Raw genomic sequence first — 23,762 nt, 5'->3', positions numbered from 1 at the left:
GTTTGCTCACAATAGTTCGTACCATTCGTCCACAGGTCGTACTCCATTCTTCACAGTTTTTGGCCTGCATCCCAGAGTACCAGAATTTAAAGAACTGCCAGTGTTTGATGTACCAGCAGTGACCTCTACACTACATAAAGGGGGGGGTACTGTCACGATTCGGGCTGTCAGGCTGCCAGGATCGCGACTCTTACCTCGCCGGGCGCTCTGGCGCGGTCCCTCTGGCGGTGGAGCGGGGCCCTGGAGAGCGGCGCTGGGCACAGGTGGTCCCCACAGACTAAGGGGGCTCATCTGGAGGGAGGTGTGAGCAGGTGAAACTGACAGCGCTATCGTGCTGGAGACTATTGGGCGTGGCCATGTTGGATTTTGGTCAAGTGTCTGGTGGGAGCCAATCAGGTCTCAGCTGTCCTGGGAGTGCTTTGCAGCCAATCCTGCACTACCTGAGGGTACTAAAGGGCTGTCAAGAGGTCCTTTAGTTGCCAGTGCAACGTTTATCACAGCATAGCTGTGAGCTAGTTCCTGTGCTCCCTTGCTCCGTACTTGCTGCACTCCCAGAGTGTCTCAGTGTTACCACCTCATAGCTCTGTACCTTGCCTGCCTCTGCGTTCCAGCTTGCCACCTGTACCCGCTGCGGACCAACTGACCCCGGTCACTGAGTATAGTCCACATCCCTTTAGCGGCACCTCGCCCTCCGAGTACCCACTCACCTCATGAGTCATACTCCGTTAAGACCAGCTGCCTTTCAGTACCAACAGACAATCCTCCATTCCGCATCCGACTCCACTCCGGGTCCAAGCCCACGCCATACCGTGACATAAACTTAGGGAGTAAGGATTTAAAAGTTTTGCTCTCAGCTTCCTAGTGTCCTAGGAAGCTGAGAGAGGACAGAGCACGGGAATAACGTGGTTATAAAATGGCAAACAGATTTAGGCATTACAGAAGGAATGCACAAGTAACAGCACTGTGATGTTATTAAGTCATTGCTATGGGACCAGTTACTTACAGGTGGTCACATTTTCAGAAATAAATCTGGAATAAGATCTTTAAAAGGTATGTAGTTAGCTAACTTGTAATGTGTCCAGGCAAATGGATAAAACAAGTTTCAAAAGGTAGAGCTAGGTACAGTATGTATTTCTGTATATAGGAGATTAAGGGCAAATAAGCAGATATAGCAAGCAGGAGCAATAAACTACTTTTAATAGGAGATCCAGTATGGCAGTCTCAGGCAAGTGGTACTGTATGTCTGAAGGCGTCAGTTTGGCAGATAGACCAGCAGGACACTTTGCGCATACAATCCTGAGCAGGGGTCAATCAACCTATAAGGTGAATGAGGGAGCAGAGTATGTGGGCAGCACGATTGGCATAGTAATTAGGATTACTGTGTCACAGCTTTAAGATCCTAAGCCCATGAGTCCAATTCCTGATCAATGCACTATCTGTGTTGAGTTTGTATGCTCTCCCCGAGTTTGCATGGGGTTCCTCCCACATTCCCAAAATGTACTGGTAGGTTATTTTGTCTTCTGGCAAAAAAAAAAAAAAATAACCCTAGTTTGTATGTGTGTTATACAGTAGGGTATATAGTTTGTAAACTCCACTATTGTAGTGACTGATGTGAATGTCTGAAATATTCTCTCTCAAGTGCTAGGTAACATGTGTGCTGTATAAATTAACTAACTGTTGACAGAGAAATAATAATTAAATTAATGTGCCAATATTGCGATGGCTATATGGGTGCGAGAATCCTACCACACCTACTATTGCACCCATCACATGCAAAATAACAAATTGCACACAAATATTCTATAGCATAGTTACTGTAATTAGTAAGGTTGAGACAAGACAGTTCCAACAATGTCAACCGTTCATGAAATTTAGGGCCTGATTCAGACCCACTCGCGAGCGGCTGTCCGCTCGCAAGTGGGTCGATGTTCTGGACTGAGCATGCGCACGACGGAGGGAGCTCCGTCGTGCGCATGCGCCAGACGCGACGAGCGAAGGAAAGTCCTTCGCTCGTTGTGTCTGATCAAAGGGGGCGTGATGTCGATGTTGATTGACAGCACGCCCCCTTTGGTAGGCGTGCCGGGGGCGTGCCTCCCTGACGGGGGCGTTCCCATGGGAACGCCTCCCGTCAGAAGCCGGCCCACTGACATCACTAGTGATGTCAGTGGGAGTGATTTTGGCTCTGATAGAGCCAAAATCACTCCGGAGCTTGCGGTTGAAAACCTCAACCGCAGGCTCCGGCTCGCAGTTTTGATGGTCGCGATGGTCAAGACCATCGCGGCCATCAAACTGCACACTCGTATAGCCTGTGGGTGGTGACCCACAGCTATACGAGCGTCCAGGAGGACGCTCCATTTTCATGGAGGCCGGCCCTTATTCAGAGCGTGCGCTCTGCTCAGAGCGTACGGCTCTGAATGAGGGCCTTAGTTCTGTGATCCTGATATTTGTTTTTTCTTCTCTTATTTCATGATATGAAGTGAATGTAGTATAGTATTTTTTTCTCACACTCATGTATGCAGGGCCTGTTTCTGAGTCGGATGCAAGTCCAAATGTGGATGGATCTCGTGAATATCTGCAAACTGCGCATGCACCATAGAAAGCAAACGCTGATTGTGCATGCTGGAATGGACGAATTGATCTATCTATTGATGGACAATGCTATCCGTGAAATGACAGTATCTGGGTGGCAACCCTGTGATTGCACAGAACTGTTCTGTCTGGAAGCGACATGGGCGTGTATACAGAATTCCATGCTTGTTTGCAGCAAGTGGACTTTGGCGTCCAGCATAGGGTGGGTGTAATGGTGCGTATCCACTAGGCGATTAAAATGTGCGATTGAACTATAACGACATCGTTATCATTCAATCGCTCATTAATCGTTCCCAATCGGGCATTAAAATGTTGAAACCGACCAGCGATGCGCGCTCCCACTGGTCGTTTTCGACATCAATCATCGCCTGAACATGCAGGTCAATCTGCCGATAACAACAGGTTGTGCATGTTCGGGGATGAGGGAGGGTGCCTACACTGAACGACATATCGTTCAATGTAGGCACTTACAGGTTGAGGAACGACTGTACGATTACAATTTTGTAATCGTACTGTCGTTCCTCTATCGCCTAGTGGATACCTACCTTAAGTCCATATACTAATGATGACAGCTGGATGTAAAAACAGTGGGCAGGATGGACTACCACATGTAGACGCATTGATAATCTGCATAAACTAGTAAGTGAGCTGCTGCGGCCGGACGGACGGAAAAGTGTCCATGGATGCATCCAACTCAGAACCATGCCCATAATGACAATCTAATATTTATAAGTGCACATTGTTTCTCTTGCAGAGTTTTTATTTGAAAATCTCTCAAACACAAGTGAAGTTCTCATCTGGTCAATATACTGCTGCCTTCTACTTATGACAGAGGAAAGGCTTTTCTTCTCAAAATGTCACACAGCATATGGTATGACTCTAACTCTGTTTAATCATTTAAAGATCTATATTTCATATCCTTATTGGCTTTATTAATATCTTTTTCTTCTTCAGGGTCCATAGGCTCCACAGGGAGACCTTGGGGTGTAGGTGAAGGGAACCAATCCGGGCACCACGCAGTTAAATGTCTCTATAAACCTCTTTAACATAAACTTTAGTGTATGGTTGAATCTTTAGACCAAGCCATCCATTTGGGGATGATATACTCAGGTTCTGACAGATTTAATTTTAAACAACTTTAACACCGCCTGCATTCATTTGGACATAAAGTTTGTCCCTTCGTCGGTAATAATTTCTTTAGGTAAGCCAACCCTGGAAAACATCTTTAATAACTTGGTCACTACCTGTTTTGCTGTAGCAACCCTTAATGGTAACGCCTCCAGATAACGGGTATAGTGAACCACTACTAAAATCAATTTAAAGGCCTTTAGATGGTGGTACAATCGGACCTACTAAATCAACCCCAATTTTTTTTAAAGGGGACCCCAACACTTGGGATCAGTGGGGCAGGAGACTGCCGGTTCACCGCTGTCTTTTCACGCAAGTGGAACAAAACAGAGAGACCTCAGCATAAACACCTGGCCAATAGAACAAGCCACAGTCGGCTGTGGCGGATCTCCTCTAGAGGCTTCCAACGTTGCGGGCAGACTGCAGCAGCATGCAGTCTGTCTGCGAAGAGCATTGTAGATAGAAAATAAAAAGGTTAAATAAAATAAAAAGGGCTGAAGGCAGCCCTAACGTGCATCTAGCTACCTCGTGGCACTAATGTAAACTGAGCTCGGGTGGGGAATAGAGGGGGAGGAGCCAACACGTCTTTAAATTTAAAGTGCCAGGCTCCACTCATCACCCGTCTATACTCCATTGAATATACTCCTGTGTCACCTAGTGGATGAATGAGAAAATAATAAAAAGTGCATCTAGGTGTGTGAAGAGGCAAAAATCTGCACAGGCGGCACATCAAAGTCAATGCTCTTACCAATATCCAACCATCTCCATTTACAATTTTTCTCCTAAGTACTGCTTTGTTTAAACTCATTTATGGCTTAATATAAACATGTGAGGAGACTTTTTGTGTATGAAGTATGTTATTCCTTTATTTGGTTGTGTATACAAAATAACTAATACACCTACTCAAAAGAAAAATGAGAGTTATGGTAAGAACTTACCTTTGTTAACTCTCTTTCTTCGAAGTCCATTTGGGTCCACAGGGAGACCTTGGGGTGTAGGTGATGGGAACCAATCCGGGCACCACGCAGTTAAAGCTTTCAGCTCCCAGGATGCATTGGTTCCACTCTCCCTATACCCCGCTCCCGAGCCAGAGGCACCTCAGTTTCGTTGGTGCTCGGCCGGAGATCGGGTGACCATTTTGCAGGGGGGCTGTTCATCAGCCCCTAAAGCTTATTTCTTTATTTTATTTATTTTACTTTACAAAGAAGAGCGCAAAGCAGCAGACTGTCCGTGGGACGTCTGCGCTGCCGCTCCATCACCCCTCCAGTGCCGCAACGCCAGTACTGATCTGGGGATCTCGGCGGGCGTTCCGGGGGTCAGCGCTAGCCAGGGTCCCCAGACTGCACCCGTACATCGGGACAGGTAAGGCGGGTCGCCGCTCGCGTTGACCCGCACGTAATGGCAGTCGATACCTCCGGTCTCACGGGACAGACCGGAGATGATGGGTGTGGACGCAGGCTCCGGCCATCGCGCTCCACTTGACCACCAGGGACATATTGGTGCAGGAAACCAGTGTATCAGGGGTTAATAACCGGCCAGGGGAGACAGCTTTCCTGTTTAAGCGGCTCGTCCCCTCAGCTCAGCGCGCCTTCCACTGCGGTCTGGCTTCCCTGAGCTGCTCTCCTCCTCTGGACACGCCCCCTCTGAGGTCTCCGGCAGCCATTTTCTATGTGCAGTCGCAGTTCTCCCAGGACAGCGCGTAGTCCGGTCCCACTGCTTACCTCTCCCCAGGGTCAGCGTACTCTTCCCTGGGTCAGCGTATGTAGCGCTATTTCCTACCAGACATTGCGTCTGTGTCATTGAGTATAGTGTCGTTTTGCAGCATCTTTCCTGCATTGTATGTGACTTGTGCTAGCGCTATCTGTGTCTTTTTTTTATCTGTCAGCTTATGGCTATACTCTTTCTCTCATTCTGCCCTAATACAGGTGTTGTTAGGGTTGTTCATACCTGACCTCATATATAAATATATATATATAGTGTGGCAGTATCACCAGAGATGGCGATGGTGAGCAGCAGATTCTGTGTGGGATTGGAGAGATCCTCCCACATAGGGTTGAAATACTGAGTGGTGATACACCTGTGCTGCCTTGTGGAGAGAGCTCAGGTGTGAGCTAATGAGGAGGCAGACCAGTCAGAGAGCCCAGTGAAGCCAAGCGAGCCATTGGGGGCCAGGAGGCCTGTGTCTGGACCTTGCAGGAGGCAAGGTGGGACCATATAACTCTAGGACTGTGTGACATTGAAGCAGCTGTGCTGCAGGCTGAGGAAGCCAGGGCCTGTACCTGGAGGATACAGGGAAGGCCACGCAGACGGACTGTGAGGCTGTTGCAGACAGCCAACTAAAGACCAGGCCGGAGCCTGGGTTAACCTGCAGGTAGCAGGGCTAAGCTGACCTTGGACTTTTATTTGCAGACTAGCTACGCCTTAATAGAGAGGGTTGAAGAAGTGAGCTAGTGCCCTAAACAAGGGCTAGGTTTGTTTATTTTCTGTTTCCTGATTTCATATGCTGGAAGTAAAGCATCACCTCGTTTATTTCACCTGAAAGCTGTGTGTGGACCCTCATTAAGCACCTAAACACTGCACCCATTCACCCTCTGCCGAGCTAACTAACCCCAAGACATTACAATATATATATATATATATATATACATATATATTGTAATGTCTTGGGGTTAGTTAGCTCGGCAGAGAGTTATGGTAACAACTTAACCTTTGTTAACTCTCTTTCTTCGAAGTCCATTTGGGTCCACAGGGAGACCTTGGGGTGTAGGTGATGGCAACCAATCCGGGCACCACGCAGTTAAAGCTTTCAGCTCCCAGGATGCATTGGTTCCACTCTCCCTATACCCCGCCCCCGAGCCAGAGGCACCTCAGTTGGTAACAAGCCAATAGCCGGGGGAGGATAAGAGAGAAGGAAGACTGGTACACTCAAGAATCACTTTCTCACACAGAAGGAGATGGGAAACCGGTGACCAGAAACATAGCCCATATGAAGCCAGGTGCGTCAGGGAGGGTGCCCTGTGGACCCTATGGACTTTGAAGAAAGAGTTAAGTTCTTAACAGAACTCTCATTTTCTTCTTCAGGGTCCATAGGCTCCACAGGGAGACCTTGGGAATGTCCCAAGGTAGTTATTTCAAGGGTGGGGACGCTCCTGCGCTGAGAGGAGAATCCGGTGCCCAAACGAAGCATCCTGAGAGGCGAAGGTATGAAATGCATAGAACCTTATAAAGGTCTGGACAGAAGACCACGTGGCCGCCTTACAAAGCTGGACAGCCGAGGTGCCACGGCGAGCTGCCCACGAGGGGCCCACAGACCGAGTAGAATGAGCCTTAACAGTAGTCGGAACAGGCAGGCCTGCCTACGTGTAAGCTTCTGAGATAGTCATACAAAGCCATCTAGCCAATGTTTGCTTATTGGCTGGCCATCCCTTCTTGTGAAATCCATAGAGCACAAACAAGGAGTCTGATTTCCGAAGAGAACTATTACGGTCCACATAAATCCTGAGGGTGCGGACCACATCCAATGAAGCCTCACCTGCCGAGAGGTCTGGTGATAGAAAGGCCGGTACTATAATTTCCTGATTAATATGGAAACTAGAAACAACCTTGGAAAGGAACTCAGGGCGAGTACGAAGCACCACGCTGTCCCAGTGAAATATCAGAAAAGGAGGACGACAGGAGAGTGATCCCAATTCTGACACCCTTCTGGCAGATGCAATAGCCAGAAGAAAAAGAGTCTTAGCTGTTAACCACTTAAGTTCCACTGAATCTAGTTTTTCAAATTGAAGACCCTTGAGGGCCCGATGAACTACTGCCAAATCCCAAGGAGCCACTGGGGGAACAAAGGGAGGTTGAATCCGGAGGACACCCTGGAGGAAGGTGTGGATATCCGGAAGCGGAGCAATTCTACGTTGGAACCACACTGACAGTGCAGAGACATGCACTTTCAACGAGGCCAGGCGTAGGCCGAGGCCCAATCCAGCTTTTAAGGAATGCCAGAATTCTGGAAATTCGAAACACCCGAGGGTCGTAATCTCTTGTACAACACCACTGGAAATATGCATGCCACACTCTGTGGTAGATCTTGGCGGAGGCAGGTTTACGCGCTCTAAGCATCGTGTTGATGACTGAGCTAGAGAATCCCTTTCACCTTAGGAGGGATGTCTCAAGAGCCACACCGTCAAAGACAGATGATCCAGGCCCGGGTAAAGGCAAGGATCCTAAGACAACAGGTCTGGATATTGAGGCAGCAGAAACGGAGTGTCAATGGAGAGACTTCGAAGATCTGAGTACTTGAGAAAGCAGGGAGACTGGAGGAAATAGGTACGCAAACCATTTTACTGACAGAGCATCCACAAGGCTTGCTTCGGCATCTCTTGTTCTGGACCCAAACACTGGTAATGTCAGAGTTCAGCCGGGGATCGGCCGTCCCTTACCGTCCCGCCGGCTTCCTCTGACTTCCTGGGCAGTCGGGCGGCTGGTGCGGCGACGTGGGAGGTGCTGAGCATTCTCCCTGATGCTGGTGTCTCTGGCGGCCTGGTGCGCGGGGATCGGAGTTCCTGTCATGGGCGCCACCATGACACTTCCTTCTCTGACTATCCTTCCTTCCCTGACAGTCTGGCCGGTCAGCTGACGCTGTGGACCAATCAGTGGGCTTCCAGGGGTATATATCCGGCTCCTGTGTATCAGGTAGTTGCCTGAACAACCACTGTCGCTGCTAGTGTTACTAGTGGTCTCTCGTTCCAGGTTCTCTTGCTTCCAGTGATCTATTCCTGTGTGCAGCTATATCATCCATCTCACCAGTGCTTTACCATCTCAGCCTGTGTGCAGCTATACCATTCATCTCATCAGTGCTTTACCATCTCAGCCTGTGAGCAGCTATATCATTCATCTCATCAGTGCTTTACCATCTCAGCCTGTGTGCAGCTATTCCATTCATCTCATCAGTGCTTTACCATCTCAGCCTGTGAGCAGCTGTATCATTCATCTCATCAGTGCTTTACCACCTCAGCCTGTGTACAGCTGTATCATTCATCTCATCAGTGCTTTATCATCTCAGCCTGTGTGCAGCTATTCTATTCATCTCATCAGTGCTTTACCATCTCAGCCTGTGAGCAGCTGTATCATTCATCTCATCAGTGCTTTACCATCTCAGCCTGTGTACAGCTGTATCATTCATCCCATCAGTGCTTTATCATCTCAGGCTGTGTGTAGCTATCATTCATCTCATCAGTGCGTTACCACCTCGCCTGTGTGCAGTATACTATCTATTTCACCAGTGCTTTACCATCACAGCCTGAGTGTAATTATACGTACCCACCTCTCCAGCGTCATAATCTCTGGCTGGCTCCAGTACCACTACCCACCTCGTTACTGGACTCTGTGGTCCCTACCTACGTGTTACAGTATTGCACCGTGGTGCACTCTTTCTAACCGGCAACCCGGTAGAGTGTGTCCGCAGTGCACACTTCCTTGTACCTCAAGTACTGTGTCCCTACGTGCCCGTTACTGGCACAGACCCTTTGGGCCACGAGTGTTCGTCTCTCCTTTTTCCCGCAGGCTTTGGTCACCTAGTCAAAGGACCGCGACCTGCTTACGAGGTGCAGCTCAAGCCCATATCCCGATTGGTGGGGTCACTGGCAAACACCATCTCGTGGGTTAGATTCCGCACCTTTGACTAGGTCTCGCCAACGACCAAGACCCGTGGATGCAGAGGTCGTAAATTCAGGCCCCTTGCCTCCGTTTTCTCCCGCAGCCTCAGGCCTCAGCTTCCAGAAAACCGCCTCCCAGCGTGACAGGTAACTTGTGATTGTGTCGGGAGGCCATGAGATCCACCTCTGGAAGACCCCATTTGTCCACTAGGAGTAGAAACACCTTTTGGTGAAGAGACCATTCCCCTGGATGCACGTCGTTACGGTCGAGGAAGTCCCCTTACCAAATGAGAACTCCCACAATGAACACTGTGTCAGAGTTCAGCCGGGGATCGGCCGTCCCTTACCGCCCCCCGGCTTCCTCTGACTTCCCGGGCAGTCGGACGGCTCGTGGGGCGACGTGGGAGGTGCTGAGCATTCTCCCTGATGCTGTGTCCCGGGCGGCCTGGTGCACGGGGATCAGAGTCCCTGTCATGGGCGCCGCCATGACACTTCCTGCTCTGACTGCTTTTCCTCCCCTGACAGTCTGGCCGGTCAGCTGACGCTGTGGACCAATCAGTGGGCATCCAGGGGTATATATCCGGCTCTTGTGTATCAGGTAGTTGCCTGAACAACCATTGTCGCTGCTAGTGTTACTAGTGGTCTCTCGTTCCAGGTTCCCTTGCTTCCAGTGATCTATTCCTGTGTGCAGCTATATCATCCATCTCACCAGTGCTTTACCATCTCAGCCTGTGTGCAGCTATATCATTCATCTCATCAGTGCTTTACCATCTCAGCCTGTGTGCAGCTGTTCCATTCATCTCATCAGTGCTTTACCATCTCAGCCTGTGAGCAGCTGTATCATTCATCTCATCAGTGCTTTACCATCTCAGCCTGTGTACAGCTATATCATTCATCTCACCAGTGCTTTACCACCTTAGCCTGTGTGCAGCTATATCATTCATCTCACCAGTGCTTTACCACCTCAGCCTGTGTGCAGCTATTTTGTCAGTGCGTTATCACCTTGCCTGTGTGCAGTATACTATCCATTTCACCAGTGCTTTACCATCACAGCCTGAGCGTAGTTATACGTACCCACCTCTCCAGCGTCATAATCTCTGGCTGGCTCCAGTACCACTACCCACCTCGTTACTGGACTCTGTGGTCTCTACCTACGTGTTACAGTATTGCACCGTGGTGCACTCTTTCTGACCGGCAACCCGGTAGAGTGTGTCCGCAGTGCACACTTCCTTGTACCTCAAGTACAGTGTCCCTACATGCCCCTTACTGGCACAGACCCTTTGGGCCACGAGTGTTCGTTTCTCCTTTTTCCCGCAGGCTTTGGTCACCTAGTCAAAGGACCGCGACCTGCTTACGAGGTGCAGCTCAAGCCCATATCCCGATTGGTGGGGTCACTGGCGAACACCATCTCGTGGGTTAGATTCCGCACCTTTGACTAGGTCTCGCCAACGACCAAGACCCGTGGATGCGGAGGTCGTAAATTCAGGTAACCGCCTCCCAGCGTGACACACTGCCAATATAGCCGGTAGATGAGATTCTGCCCACGTCAGAATGCGTGACACTTCTGACATTGCTGCCCGACTTCAAGTGCCTCCTTGATGGTTGATGTAAGCCACTGTGGTGGCATTGTCGGACTGAACCTGCACAGGCTTTTTCGAGAAGAATGTGCTTTGCCATCATGAGGGCCCTGTACACAGCCCGAAGTTCCAATGTGTTCATTGGCCGTGTCAGACATGTCTGCAGTTTAAAATGACGCACAATATGGTACTGAGTACAAAGCAACCATTTGTATGTATAAATACTAACAGGGAGCAATATACTGGTCCTGTCTTATGCTTAAGTACACTGCAGAAACCTGTTGCCTATATATGGCAAAGTGCAGTACACAACAGAATGTGACAAACCTCACATATATTGTATTGCATATATATATATATGCATGTATATGTATATATATATATATATATATATATATATATTGTAATGTCTTGGGGTTAGTTAGCTCGGCAGAGGGTGAATGGGTGCAGTGTTTAGGTGCTTAATGAGGGTCCACACACAGCTTTCAGGTGAAATAAACGAGGTGATGCTTTACTTCCAGCATATGAAATCAGGAAACAGAAAATAAACAAACCTAGCCCTTGTTTAGGGCACTAGCTCACTTCTTCAACCCTCTCTATTAAGGCGTAGCTAGTCTGCAAATAAAAGTCCAAGGTCAGCTTAGCCCTGCTACCTGCAGGTTAACCCAGGCTCCGGCCTGGTCTTTAGTTGGCTGTCTGCCACAGCCTCACAGTCCATCTGCGTGGCCTTCCCTGTATCCTCCAGGTACAGGCCCTGGCTTCCTCAGCCTGCAGCACAGCTGCTTCAATGTCACACAGTCCTAGAGTTATATGGTCCCACCTTGCCTCCTGCAAGGTCCAGACACAGGCCTCCTGGCCCCCAATGGCTCGCTTGGCTTCACTGGGCTCTCTGACTGGTCTGCCTCCTCATTAGCTCACACCTGAGCTCTCTCCACAAGGCAGCACAGGTGTATCACCACTCAGTATTTCAACCCTATGTGGGAGGATCTCTCCAATCCCACACAGAATCTGCTGCTCACCATCGTCATCTCTGGTGATACTGCCACACTATATATATATATATATTTATATATGAGGTCAGGTATGAACAACCCTAACAACACCTGTATTAGGGCAGAATGAGAGAAAGAGTATAGCCATAAGCTGACAGATAAAAAAAAGATACAGATAGCGCTAGCACAAGTCACATACAATGCAGGAAAGATGCTGCAAAACGGCACTATACTCAATGACACAGACGCAATGTCTGGTAGGAAATAGCGCTACATACGCTGACCCAGGGGAGAGTACGCTGACCCTGGGGAGAGGTATGCAGTGGGACCGGACTACGCGCTGTCCTGGGAGAACTGCGACTGCACATACAAAATGGCCGCCGGAGACCTCAGAGGGGGCGTGTCCAGAGGAGGAGAGCAGCTCAGGGAAGCCAGACCGCAGTGGAAGGCGCGCTGAGCTGAGGGGACGAGCCACTTAAACAGGAAAGCTGTCTCCCCTGGCCGGTTATTAACCCCTGGTACACTGGTTTCCTGCACCAATATGTCCCTGGTGGTCAAGTGAAGCGCGATGGCCGGAGCCTGCGTCCACACCCAGCATCTTTGGTCTGTCCCGTGAGACCGGAGGTAACGACTGCCATTGCGTGCGGGTCACCGCGAGCGGCGACCCGCCTTACCTGTCTCCTGATGTCCGGGTGCAGTCTGGGGGCCCTGGCTAGCGCTGACCCCTGGAACGCCCACCGAGATCCCCAGATCAGTACTGGCGTCGCGGTACTGGAGGGGTGACGGAGCGGCAGCGCAGACGTCCCACGGACAGTCTGCTGCTGTGCGCACTTCTTTGTAAAGTAAAATAAGTAAAATAAAGAAATAAGCTTTAGGGGCTGATGAACAGCCCCCCTGCAAAATGGTGACCCGATCTCCGGCCGAGCACCAACGAAACTGAGGTGCCTCTGGCTCGGGGGCGGGGTATAGGGAGAGTGGAACCAATGCATCCTGGGAGCTGAAAGCTTTAACTGCGTGGTGCCCGGATTGGTTCCCATCACCTACACCCCAAGGTCTCCCTGTGGACCCAAATGGACTTCGAAGAAAGAGAGTTAACAAAGGTAAGTTCTTACCATAACTCTCATTTTTCTTTTGAGTAGGTGTATTAGTTATTTTGTATACACAACCAAATAAAGGAATAACATACTTCATACACAAAAAGTCTCCTCACATGTTTATATTAAGCCATAAATGAGTTTAAACAAAGCAGTACTTAGGAGAAAAATTGTAAATGGAGATGGCTGTGCAGATTTTTGCCTCTTCACACACCTAGATGCACTTTTTATTATTTTCTCATTCATCCACTAGGTGACACAGGAGTATATACAATGGAGTATAGACGGGTGATGAGTGGAGCCTGGCACTTTAAATTTAAAGACGTGTTGGCTCCTCCCCCTCTATTCCCCACCCGAACTCAGTTTACATTAGTGCCACGAGGTAGCTAGATGCACGTTAGGGCTGCCTTCAGCCCTTTTTATTTTATTTAACCTTTTTATTTTCTATCTACAATGCTCTTCGCAGACAGACTGCATGCTGCTGCAGTCTGCCCGCAACGTTGGAAGCCTCTAGAGGAGATCCGCCACAGCCGACTGTGGCTTGTTCTATTGGCCAGGTGTTTATGCTGAGGTCTCTCTGTTTTGTTCCACTTGCGTGAAAAGACAGCGGTGAACCGGCAGTCTCCTGCCCCGCTGATCCCAAGTGTTGGGGTCCCCTTTAAAAAAATTGGGGTTGATTTAGTAGGTCCGATTGTACCACCGTCTAAAGGCCTTTAAATTGATTGTAGTAGTGGTTCACTCAACCCTGTTATCTGGAGGCGTTACCATTAAGGATTGCTACAGCAAAACAGGTAGTGACCAAGGGCCTGATTCAAAGCCGGACGCTCTGACCAGAGCGCTCGCTCTGAATCAGGGCCCTCCTACCTAAACTTGAAGCGGCCTCTTGGACGCTCGCATAGCTGTGGGTTACCACCCACAGCTTATGCGAGCGTCCATGATGATGGTCGCGATGGTCAAGACCATCGCAACCATCGGGCTTGCGACGAGACCCTGCGGTAGGGTCTCGCTGCCGCAAACCCAGGAGTGATTTTGGCTCTATCAGAGCCAAAATCACTCCCACTGACATCATTAGTGACATCATTAGTGATGTCAGTGGGGCCGGACCCAGACGGTAGGCGTTCCCACGGGAACGCCTCCGTCTGGGCAGCCACGCCCCGGCACGCCCACCAAAGGGGGTGTGTTGTCACTCACCATCGACAGCACGCCACATTTGGTGCGAGACCCCGAGCAACGGCTACCCCGTCGCTCGCCGGGTCTCGCGCATGCGCATGACGGAGCAGCCTCCGTCATGTGCATGCGCATTCGGGTACCATCGACCCGCTTGCGAGCGTCCTGTGCTCGCGAGCGGGTCTGAATGAGACCCCAAGTTATTAAAGATGTTTTCCAGGGTTGGCTTACCTAAAGAAATTATTACAGACGAAGGGACAAATTTTATGTCCAAATGAATGCAGGCGGTGTTAAAGTTGTTTAAAATTAAATCTGTCAGAACCTGAGTATATCATAACCAAATGTATGGCTTAGTCTAAAGATTCAACCATACACTAAAGTCTATGTTAAAGAGGTTTATAGAGACATTTGTTATTTGCAATCAGGGAGGTGCCCTAGCATGGGCTGGCTGGCAACTTTCAGCCTGGGGGGCAACACAAACAAGTGGCACTGGTATTAATAAGCCCTCACAGGAAAAAAATAAAACACATTGGCCTCCATTTACCAACGAGTTTTATCACCAAAACGAGTGATAAATGTCACTGTGTATGATAAATGGTTCTCCAGCCAATCAGCTCCCAACTTTCATTTTTCTAGCAGTTGACAGTTGGGAGCTGATTGGCTGGAGCACGGCCAATCAGCCAGCACACAGAAGCCAGCACACAGAAGCATCTGTGACTAAGGGCCCCATTTACAAACAAATGGAAATACCAGCAGGAATTTTCGTTTAGTATCACTGTGATAAAACGAAAATTCCACTGGTATTTAGTAATACTTACCCCTCTGGCGAGGTCCCGCGAAGTCGAAGTCCTCAGCTGGGTTGCTGGCAGCCTAACGCTGCCAGCGACGGGCTCCAGTGTCATGCGCATGCGCGACGGTCCGTCTGCGCATGTGCATGACAGGGAGACCCGGCAGTGCCTAGAAGGCTTCGTTGAAGCCGGAAAGGCACCGCCGGGTCTCCATTGCCGGCAATGGGGCCCGCATCGCTCTCACCATCTTTTAGATGGCGAGAGCGATGCTGTACAAACAGCGGTAATCTAAGATTACCGCTGTTTACTAAATATAGGAAGATGGTATAACCCCTTTAGCGAGCACTAAAGGGGTTATATTTCGTTTGTAAATGGGGCCCTAAGTCACTGCAGATAACAATGCACAGTACTAATCCCTGGAGAGAGTTAAAGTGAATGAAGATAAAGTACCAACCAATCAGCTCCTGACATTTTTCAAACAGCCTGTAAAATGACAGGAGCTAATTGGCTGGTACCTTATCTCCATCCACTGTATCTCTCTATGGGCTCTATTTACTACAATCCGCATTTGAAATGCAGATTGTAGTGTGATATTATCGACTGAATTCACATTGCGAATTCAGACAATATCACATGGATTTGCTACAAATCCCTTGCAAGGACAGAGCTTGCGATAAAGCTCTGTCCCTGCGAATCCCCTTCACACACTAGTCACGGTATTTTCGCAAAAAATACTATGACAAAGTGCCCGCGCATGCGCCGTCCGGCCGTCGCTGCTACCCCCCCAGGAAACTAAGCCCCGCCCCCCGCGATTGCCTTTTTCACTTTATTTTAGTAAAAATAATGTTAATAAATAGAGCCCTAAGGCTTAGTACACATACCTCTTTAGTGTTGATATTGCGTGTGTGTGTGTGTGTGTCCGCCTACATACTTAGAATGGATTCACTATTACCCTCTTCCCAAAACACACACCATTACAGCAAGAAAATATCCACAAAAGAATTCACATTTAAAATATAATGCACACATATATACACACACTAGATTTAATGTCCGGCATTGCCTGCCTTTCTTTTTAATTTGTTTAACCTCTCTCTCTCTTTCATCTCTCTCTTTTCCACCCCGTTTCTCCTCTCCACTTTTCCCTTCTTATTCCATCTTTCACATACTGCTCTGTCTTTTCTCCATATCTCTCTTCTCCCTCCACTTTCTTTTTCTGCAATCCCACTACTATGTCTCTCTCTCTTCAAGGGAGGATGATGGGAGTTACAGGGAGGGTGAGGGCAGGGACACTGTGGGGGGTTACAGGGAGGGTGAGGGCAGGGACACTGAGGGGGGTTACAGGGAGGGTGAGGGCAGGGACACTGAGGGGGAGTCACAGGGAGGGTGAAGGCAGGTACACTGAGGTGGGGTTACAGGGAGGGTGAGGGCAGGGACACTGAGGGGGAGTCACGGGAGGGTGAAGGCAGGTACACTGAGGTGGGGTTACAGGGAGGGTGAGGGCAGGTACACTGAGGGAGGTTACAGGGTGGGTGAGGGCAGGGACACTGAGGAGGGTTACAGGGAGGGTGAGGGCAGGTACACTGTGGGGGGTTACAGGGAGGGTGAGGGCAGGGACACTGTGGGGGGGTTACAGGGTGGGTGAGGGCAGGGACACTGTGGGGGGTTACAGGGTGGGCGAGGGCAGGGACACTAATGGGGGTTACAGGGAGGATGAGGGTAGGGACACTGAGGGAGAGTTAGAAGGGGGATTGTGGACAGGAGGACTGAGGGGGATTTACATTGAGTGCAGCCTATTAGGTGAGTTTGAGGGCACCACGGGGAAGCTACAGATTTCATTTAGGTGAATGACAGACCTTGTGGAATGTATGTGTGTAAATGATTTTATATATATATATATATATATATATATATATGACTGTTTGTATATATAAGGACCTCTCTAGTTGTGATGGCACTACAAGTCCCAGCACATCTAGCTGGCAAGTTGTGCTGTGGCTTCTTGTCTCTTCTAAGCTGGACAGGCAATCAGTAGCCTCATAGTAGGACTTTTTACCTCCACGTAAGTCCAGGTGATCTGGTTACCAGGGGAAGCCTCCGGAAATATTTGTCAGCGCAGCCGCTGCAGAGATCACTCACTATATGCTGACAGCGAGTGTAGAGCCAGACCGCGCGGGACAGCTGGAAAGTGTAACGGAAGAGGAGGTATCTTGGTCCCTCCCCTCACCCAGTGCTGCTCCACCCCCAGCTAAATTATTGTAGTCGTCATGGTGAATGATCTGCCCGAGTCCGACACCTGGCCTGAGCGTGGACTGTGGAAGTGTGCACCACTGCTTGCTTTCACCGATTGTATGGCGGCTAGAGTGACATGCACATGATGCTCCCCGGCTGCTAATTAGAAGGGCTTCAAGGAAAATCAGTGCGGCAGAAGGCCGCGCTGACTGTCCTTGCTACACACACTGAGTGGCTGGTGAGCATCCTCTGCATGTCTCCCGGCCGCCAGAAGTTTTTATATATAAGGGCATGAGGCAACTGGCGGCACCATAACGCTGAAATTATACCGGCCCGGGGGGGCAGATGGCACCCTGCCCCCCGGCCCAGCCCGCCTCTGTGCCCTAGGCTTCTACTGGCTTTGCCCCTTTTGAGCTTCTTCATGGGAGGAAGTTGCGGGGTGTTTTCGACCTTCTGCGGGAAGCATTTTAAGAACAACCAATAGAGGGCAAAAGTATCCTTCATCCTTCGCATGGACTTACTAGATCATTTGGCCTGGAAAAATTTAGAAAATGCCCACAGCTATAGCGAGCGGCCAGGAAGATGGTCGTGATGGTCAAGACCATTGCGACCATCGGGCTTGCGACGAGACCCTTGTGGTAGGGTCTCGTTGCCGCAAGCCCCAGAGATATTTCGGCTCTAACCGAGCCGAAATCTCTCTCACTGACATCACTCGTGATGTCAGTGGGGCCGCCCACCAAAGGGGGCGTGCTGTCACTCAACATCGACAGCACTCCCCCTTTGTTGTGAGCGACGGAGTGCCCGTCGCTATCCGGGTCTCGCGCATGCACACTGGCCCACCATCGACCCGGTTGCAAGCGCTCAGCGCTTGCGACTGGGTCTGAATCAGGCCCAAAGTCCTTTTGTTGTTGCCTACTCGGGGAAGCAGATAGCTATTTGAAGGAATTAGAAAAGTTGGTGAAGTAAATTATTAGGTCTCTTAAATTGACTCCCGTAAAGGTAGGCAGATCTACCATGTTAACCTGTAGAAAGCATGGAAGGACCAAGAGTTTTTTTCAGTAGACTCTGGTAATGGCCATAGTGACCTTTGTCTGTAGGTTCCCTAGTCATGTGGGTCTCTTTCCCCTTGCCAGACGGCTCATAGCCAATCAGCGGGCGCTTACTGTAGAACGGCCTCTGATTGGCTGGCAGCCTGGCAAATGACGGAACACAAGTGGTCTCCATCATTTACCGGGGAAGAAATGTATGTGGAAACACATGCATCTCTTCAAGTCCATGGTACAAAATAAGGCGGTTTGTTGCTTTCTATGGCCGGGACTCTACTGGAGAACAGGACCGAGCTGCGCCAGGAGGTAGGTGAGTATTTTTTTCCTTTATAGGAATTACCAGGGATTTCTACTAGAGAAGGGAACCGATCACCGGGGACAAGGTAAGTGTGTATATGTGTGATTTGTATGTAATAAAATTATACTTTCTACAATGTGTATGTACAGTCTGTATTTTACAATTTTTCTTACAGTGGGGGTACCGGTGCCGGCTACCTGCTGGCACTTGTAGTTCCACGAGTGCCAAAAGGCAGGCACGCTGCCACCTCTAGTGCCAGCTGGTTCATTAAGTATGGGAGACCTCTACATGTTTTGTCCTTATTTTTAGAACCAGGACTGGCTCAGGAGCCCGGGGCTGGTTATGGTTTTGATGGGGTATCCCACATAATTTTTTTATTTTTTAATATTTAAGGCTTTTTTTTGGTTTTTACAGGCATAAATATTTACAGATAACAATGATCTGTGTATGTTTCTGCTAAACGCGCAACTCAGGAGATTTTATTTTATACTTCTATTTAGGACAGAGTTTGGTAAAATTCATAATTCATGGTAAATTCCAGAGTTGTTTTCCTGTCTATGGAAAGTACCTGCGAGTTTGGCCGATGGTGTATTTATTTTTATTTGTGTTTTCAACTGGGTTTTGCACAGAGTTTCATTATTTCTCACCAGAGTTTGCCTTTAGTAAATTTGCAAATGGTAAAAAATTGCTTACTACATTCAATCTTTCCTTATGCATCAGTGTTTCGCCCTGATCTGGTGTACAGAGACTACTACATCTGATATTATATGTTAGTTTTTCCAATAGTTTTCTATCCCCCAAGGGTGGATAGACCTGGTCAGACAATCCTGGGCTTTTCAGTTCCTGTATCTGCTCTATATGCCCTTATAGGGTTATGTCCTTTATCGGTTAAGGTATAATTATCCAAATCACCCCTTGACTCTATCCCTTCTTAGCTCATCTCTCCACTGACTAGGGTGCAGTTCTGTCCTTAGTTCTACCACAGCCATTATCCCTCCTTCCTGGAGTGATACGCATTGTCTGACATACTGTTAGGATTTGCGGGTAGCTGATCATCTTGGTGACAGGTTCCAGCCATAGTTGCGACTGGGATACTGCATCTAATCCTGTCTTGTCTTTGTACAGCTCATAGCAGGTCATTCCTACCTGTCTGTGTACTGATCTCATGTGCTCATTAATTAACTAGCTGTCTGTCTGCAGAGCAGGTACACACATGCCTTTGATTAGGAATTACTCTCCAGGAATTGTCTCTGATTGGATCCTGCATCTCATCAATATACAGCCAGCCCTGCACTCACTGCCGGTTATATTGTCTGACATGCTGTTTTTGTTGGGCTGTTCTCAGAAGTCCTAGCCAGTCTTCCAAGTTTTACAGTTCCTGTTTATGGAGTCATTTTCCCAGCTTCCAAGCAACAGTACACAACATGAATGGCTTGCAGCGTGGATTTGCAGCACAATTTATGTTCCAGGTATACTTGCAAAAGGTACAGGTAACGCAAGGCAGAGGTTTCTATGGGGGATGCGATGCTGCCAAATTTGCTAATATCCGGAATGCGATGCATTCCAGATATTGGCCCCCCGCAGCTAACGCCATCTGAAGGTGTCGTTAGCTGCTGTAGTCTATGGGCTACACCGCGCACTATTAGCTGGCGGAGGGATCCGCCGGTACCACGGGACTGCGCATGCTCGCAGCATCCCCTGCACTGGCCGGAGCCCGTATCCCTGCATGTCCCGGATGATAAATCTGGCCGAGAGGATCGCTTTTTGCAATGCGATCATTGGCGTTACTGGCATGACCTGATCGCATTGCAAAAGCGATCATTGATAAACGGTCCCCAATGGGAGGAGAATAAGCGCAGAGGGTGTCTGCTTTTGGATCGCATGCAAAATAAGGGACCTGATATATACAGTTCAGGAACCCTCTCTGGTGCTCTCCAATGAAAGTACCCCTTGGGGAGAGAATAAATGAGAGAAGAATAGTGTTAAGAATATATCACTGTATGCTTATAGGGACCTGTGCTGCTCTCAATCATATGCCCTGAGGTATTGATGGTTGATAAGCAGCAGGTCTCTGTGTACAGTGATGGAAGGAAGATAGTAGGCTGCATATATGATAGGTGGTAGGAAAGGACCCTGTTACTTGTAGCATCGCAGAGCCACATATCCAGTCTCCATGAACTAATCGTGCTGCATGCTGAAAAGAAAAAGGTACCTGCTGAATTATGAGATGAGCATTTGGAAGGATCTGTATGGGGATAGTGTAACTCAGTGCTGCTATGGGCACCCGTGGTCCAAATTTCTTGTGTTCCCCCCAAAAAATGAGTTATTTTCTGTTGTATATGATGCATGATATGTCAGTTTTTGATTGAATTAGTAGTCAATTGTGCAATAGTTTTAGCATTATTAAATGATCATTGGGCCTGATTTAGAGATGTATGCAAACCCAATGGTTTGCGTACATTTCCGATGGTTAATAATCTGTGCATGTACAGGATCTGTACTGTGCATGTGGAGATCTTTCACTGCGAGATCGCTCGCAGTACTCCTTAGGCCCCAGCATGATTGATATGTTGCGGCCATTTAGGGGTGGGAAGGGGGCAGCAACTGGGTCTGTTTTACAAAATGGAGGTGTGTCGCCCCCGTTTTGCAGGTGAGCCAAGGCCAGTGTCTTCTAAAGCAAACTTCCTGGCCCCGGCAGAGGAATTCCGGCAGCCATTTTGAGTAAGCTTAGGCTTACTCAGATGGCCGATGGGTGCCCGATAGTGATTCGATGCTGCGTCTTCAGATGCCAGCAGTGGGTGTCCTTTGCCTTCAGACGCCTCCTACAGCATTAGCATTTTTTGCATCGCTGCTGCATCCAAAGGCGCAGCAGCAATGCAAATAGCGTACACCTGTGAGTCAGGCCCCTTATAACAGCCACACATTTAAAATCTCTACACTCCACATTTTGGTTTATTATTGTTTTTTCAGTGGAAATAGCCCTTTCTTTGTTGGTACAGCTATGTTTCTTTTCATTTTGGACACATATTTGGAAGTGTAAATGCATATTTTTTGTCACACGCCGGCCTGGAGACCCCAGAATCAGACCCCGTCGCTTACCTGTGCGGGCACTGACCCGCGCTGTCTTCCGGCTCCCGCGCTGTACGCTCCTTCCTCATCTTTCAAGGCAGTCTCCGCTGTTGTCCTCTGGAGGGTCCCGCTGCTGTGCTGCTCCCACGCCGGCTCCTGCTGACCGCTGGTCCCCGCTGACTACCTCCAGGAAGCGCTGTCCTCCGGTCCATGGGCGCGGCCATCTTGGATTGCCCATGTGACCCCACTACCACCAATGAGGAGTCTTCTCCTTCTCTCTCAGCCTGTCAGCTCCCAGTGTCCACTATAAAAGGATCCCCAATGCTCACACAAGTTGCCAGTGCAACTAGTTTCTTAGTTTAACTAAGCAAGCCTTCCCACTGCGCTCCAGCCGCTCCACGTAGCCACTCAGCTACCAGCGTCTACCCACGGCTATCCAGCCGCTCCACATAGTCACTCAGCTACCAGCGTCTACCCACGGCTATCCAGCTGCTCCACGTAGCCACTCAGCTACCAGCGTCTACCCACGGCTATCCAGCCGCTCCACGTAGTCACTCAGCTACCAGCGTCTACCCACAGCTATCCTGCCGCTCCACATAGCCACTCAGCTACCAACGTCTACCCACGGCTATCCAGCCGCTCCACGTAGCCACCCAGCTACCAGCGTCTACCCACGGCTATCCAGCCGCTCCACGTAGCCACTCAGCTACCAACGTCTACCCACGGCTATCCAGCCGCTCCAAGTAGCCACCCAGCTACCAACGTCTACCCACGGCTATCCAGCCGCTCCACGTAGCCACTCAGCTACCAACGTCTACCCACGGCTATCCAGCCGCTCCAAGTAGCCACCCAGCTACCAACATCTACCCACGGCTATCCAGCTGCTCCACGTAGCCACTCAGCTACCAACGTCTACCCACGGCTATCCAGCCGCTCCACGTAGCCACTCAGCTACCAACGTCTACCCACGGCTATCCAGCCGCTCCACGTAGTCACTCAGCTACCAACGTCTACCCACGGCTATCCAGCCGCTCCACGTAGTCACTCAGCTACCAACGTCTACCCACGGCTACCCAGCCGCTCCACGTAGCTTCCTAGCTACCACGCTACTGCCGCATTCCTCAAACTCCTGTCAGTTCGCTGCACCCTCTCATGCGGAGAAACTTCATTAAGCCAAGTCTCCTCCAGCGAGCGTCTGCGCCAAGTAATACAGATCCAAGGCCCAGTCCGGGAACACAGCTCCTAAATCCCACGTTTGTGACAGTTTGCACTGGCCCGATGGACTCGGCAAGTGGTCAAGGATCTGGGGTAGATCCCTCGCAGGATGTACTATCTCGTCTGGAAAGACAGGAGACCTCTCAGGCCCAGTTGATCCAATTCATCCAAGATATGTCGTCACGCCTGGACAACATTCAGTCCTTACTGGCTCCCAAGCCGCCTCTCCTCCTGTGGTGTCACCTGCTCCTCCGGTTCTACCTCCTGCTCGTCTTCAGCTTTCCCCTCCGAGCAAGTTCGATGGCAACCCCAAATTATGCAGGGGTTTTTAAACCAATGCGAAATCCAATTCGAGCTACAATCCGCCAACTTTCCGACGGCCAGAACCAGGGTGGCATATATCATCTCTCTACTCTCTGTCCAAGTACTCGATTGGGTCTCGCCCCTTTGGGAGAAGTCGGATCGCCTGCTCTCCAACTACCCTGAATTTGTTGCCACATTTCGCAAAATCTTTGATGAACCCGGAAGAACCACTTCCGCATCAGCTGATATTCTACGCCTCCGTCAGGGCAGTAGGACCGTCGGCCAATACGTAGTCCAGTTCCAAACTCTGGCTTCAGAACTCAATTGGAACGAGGATGCCCTCATCGCTGCCTTCTGGAGTGGCCTTTCTGAAAGACTCAAAGACGACCTAGCTTCCCGTGACCTTCCAACCAGTTTGGATGAGTTAATCTCTCTCTGCAACAAGGTGGATCTCCGTCATAGGGAGCGTGCCTTGGAAAGAGGCAGATTTGATCGTGGAAGGCCACGTCCAGCTTCCCGTTTACCCTCTCCTCCTCTGGGCGAAGAACCCATGCAGGCTGAGGAACGGCAGAAAAGGCAGAGGCAGAACCTCTGTATGTACTTCGGATCTCCTCAA

At 49.6% G+C, this 23,762-nt stretch overlaps 1 protein-coding gene across 1 annotated transcript in view; it reads left to right on the top strand.

Annotated features, from left to right (window-relative positions):
- The window catches only part of MEI1 (meiotic double-stranded break formation protein 1), a 464,883-nt gene that overhangs the window by 115,081 nt on the left and 326,040 nt on the right, over positions 1 to 23,762 (top strand). Inside the window, exon 9 of the mRNA XM_088468098.1 lies at positions 3,344 to 3,460. Within this exon, the coding sequence (XP_088324224.1) occupies positions 3,344 to 3,460 (117 nt within the window). The remainder of the gene's footprint in view (positions 1 to 3,343; positions 3,461 to 23,762) is intronic.

The sequence above is a fragment of the Taudactylus pleione genome, unplaced genomic scaffold (genome assembly GCF_031769625.1).
Source record: "Taudactylus pleione unplaced genomic scaffold, aTauple2 ptg000080l, whole genome shotgun sequence".
NCBI lineage: Eukaryota > Metazoa > Chordata > Amphibia > Anura > Myobatrachidae > Taudactylus > Taudactylus pleione.
The sequence above is the reverse complement of the archived record's forward strand: the minus strand, read 5'-3'. Positions and strand labels throughout refer to the sequence as shown.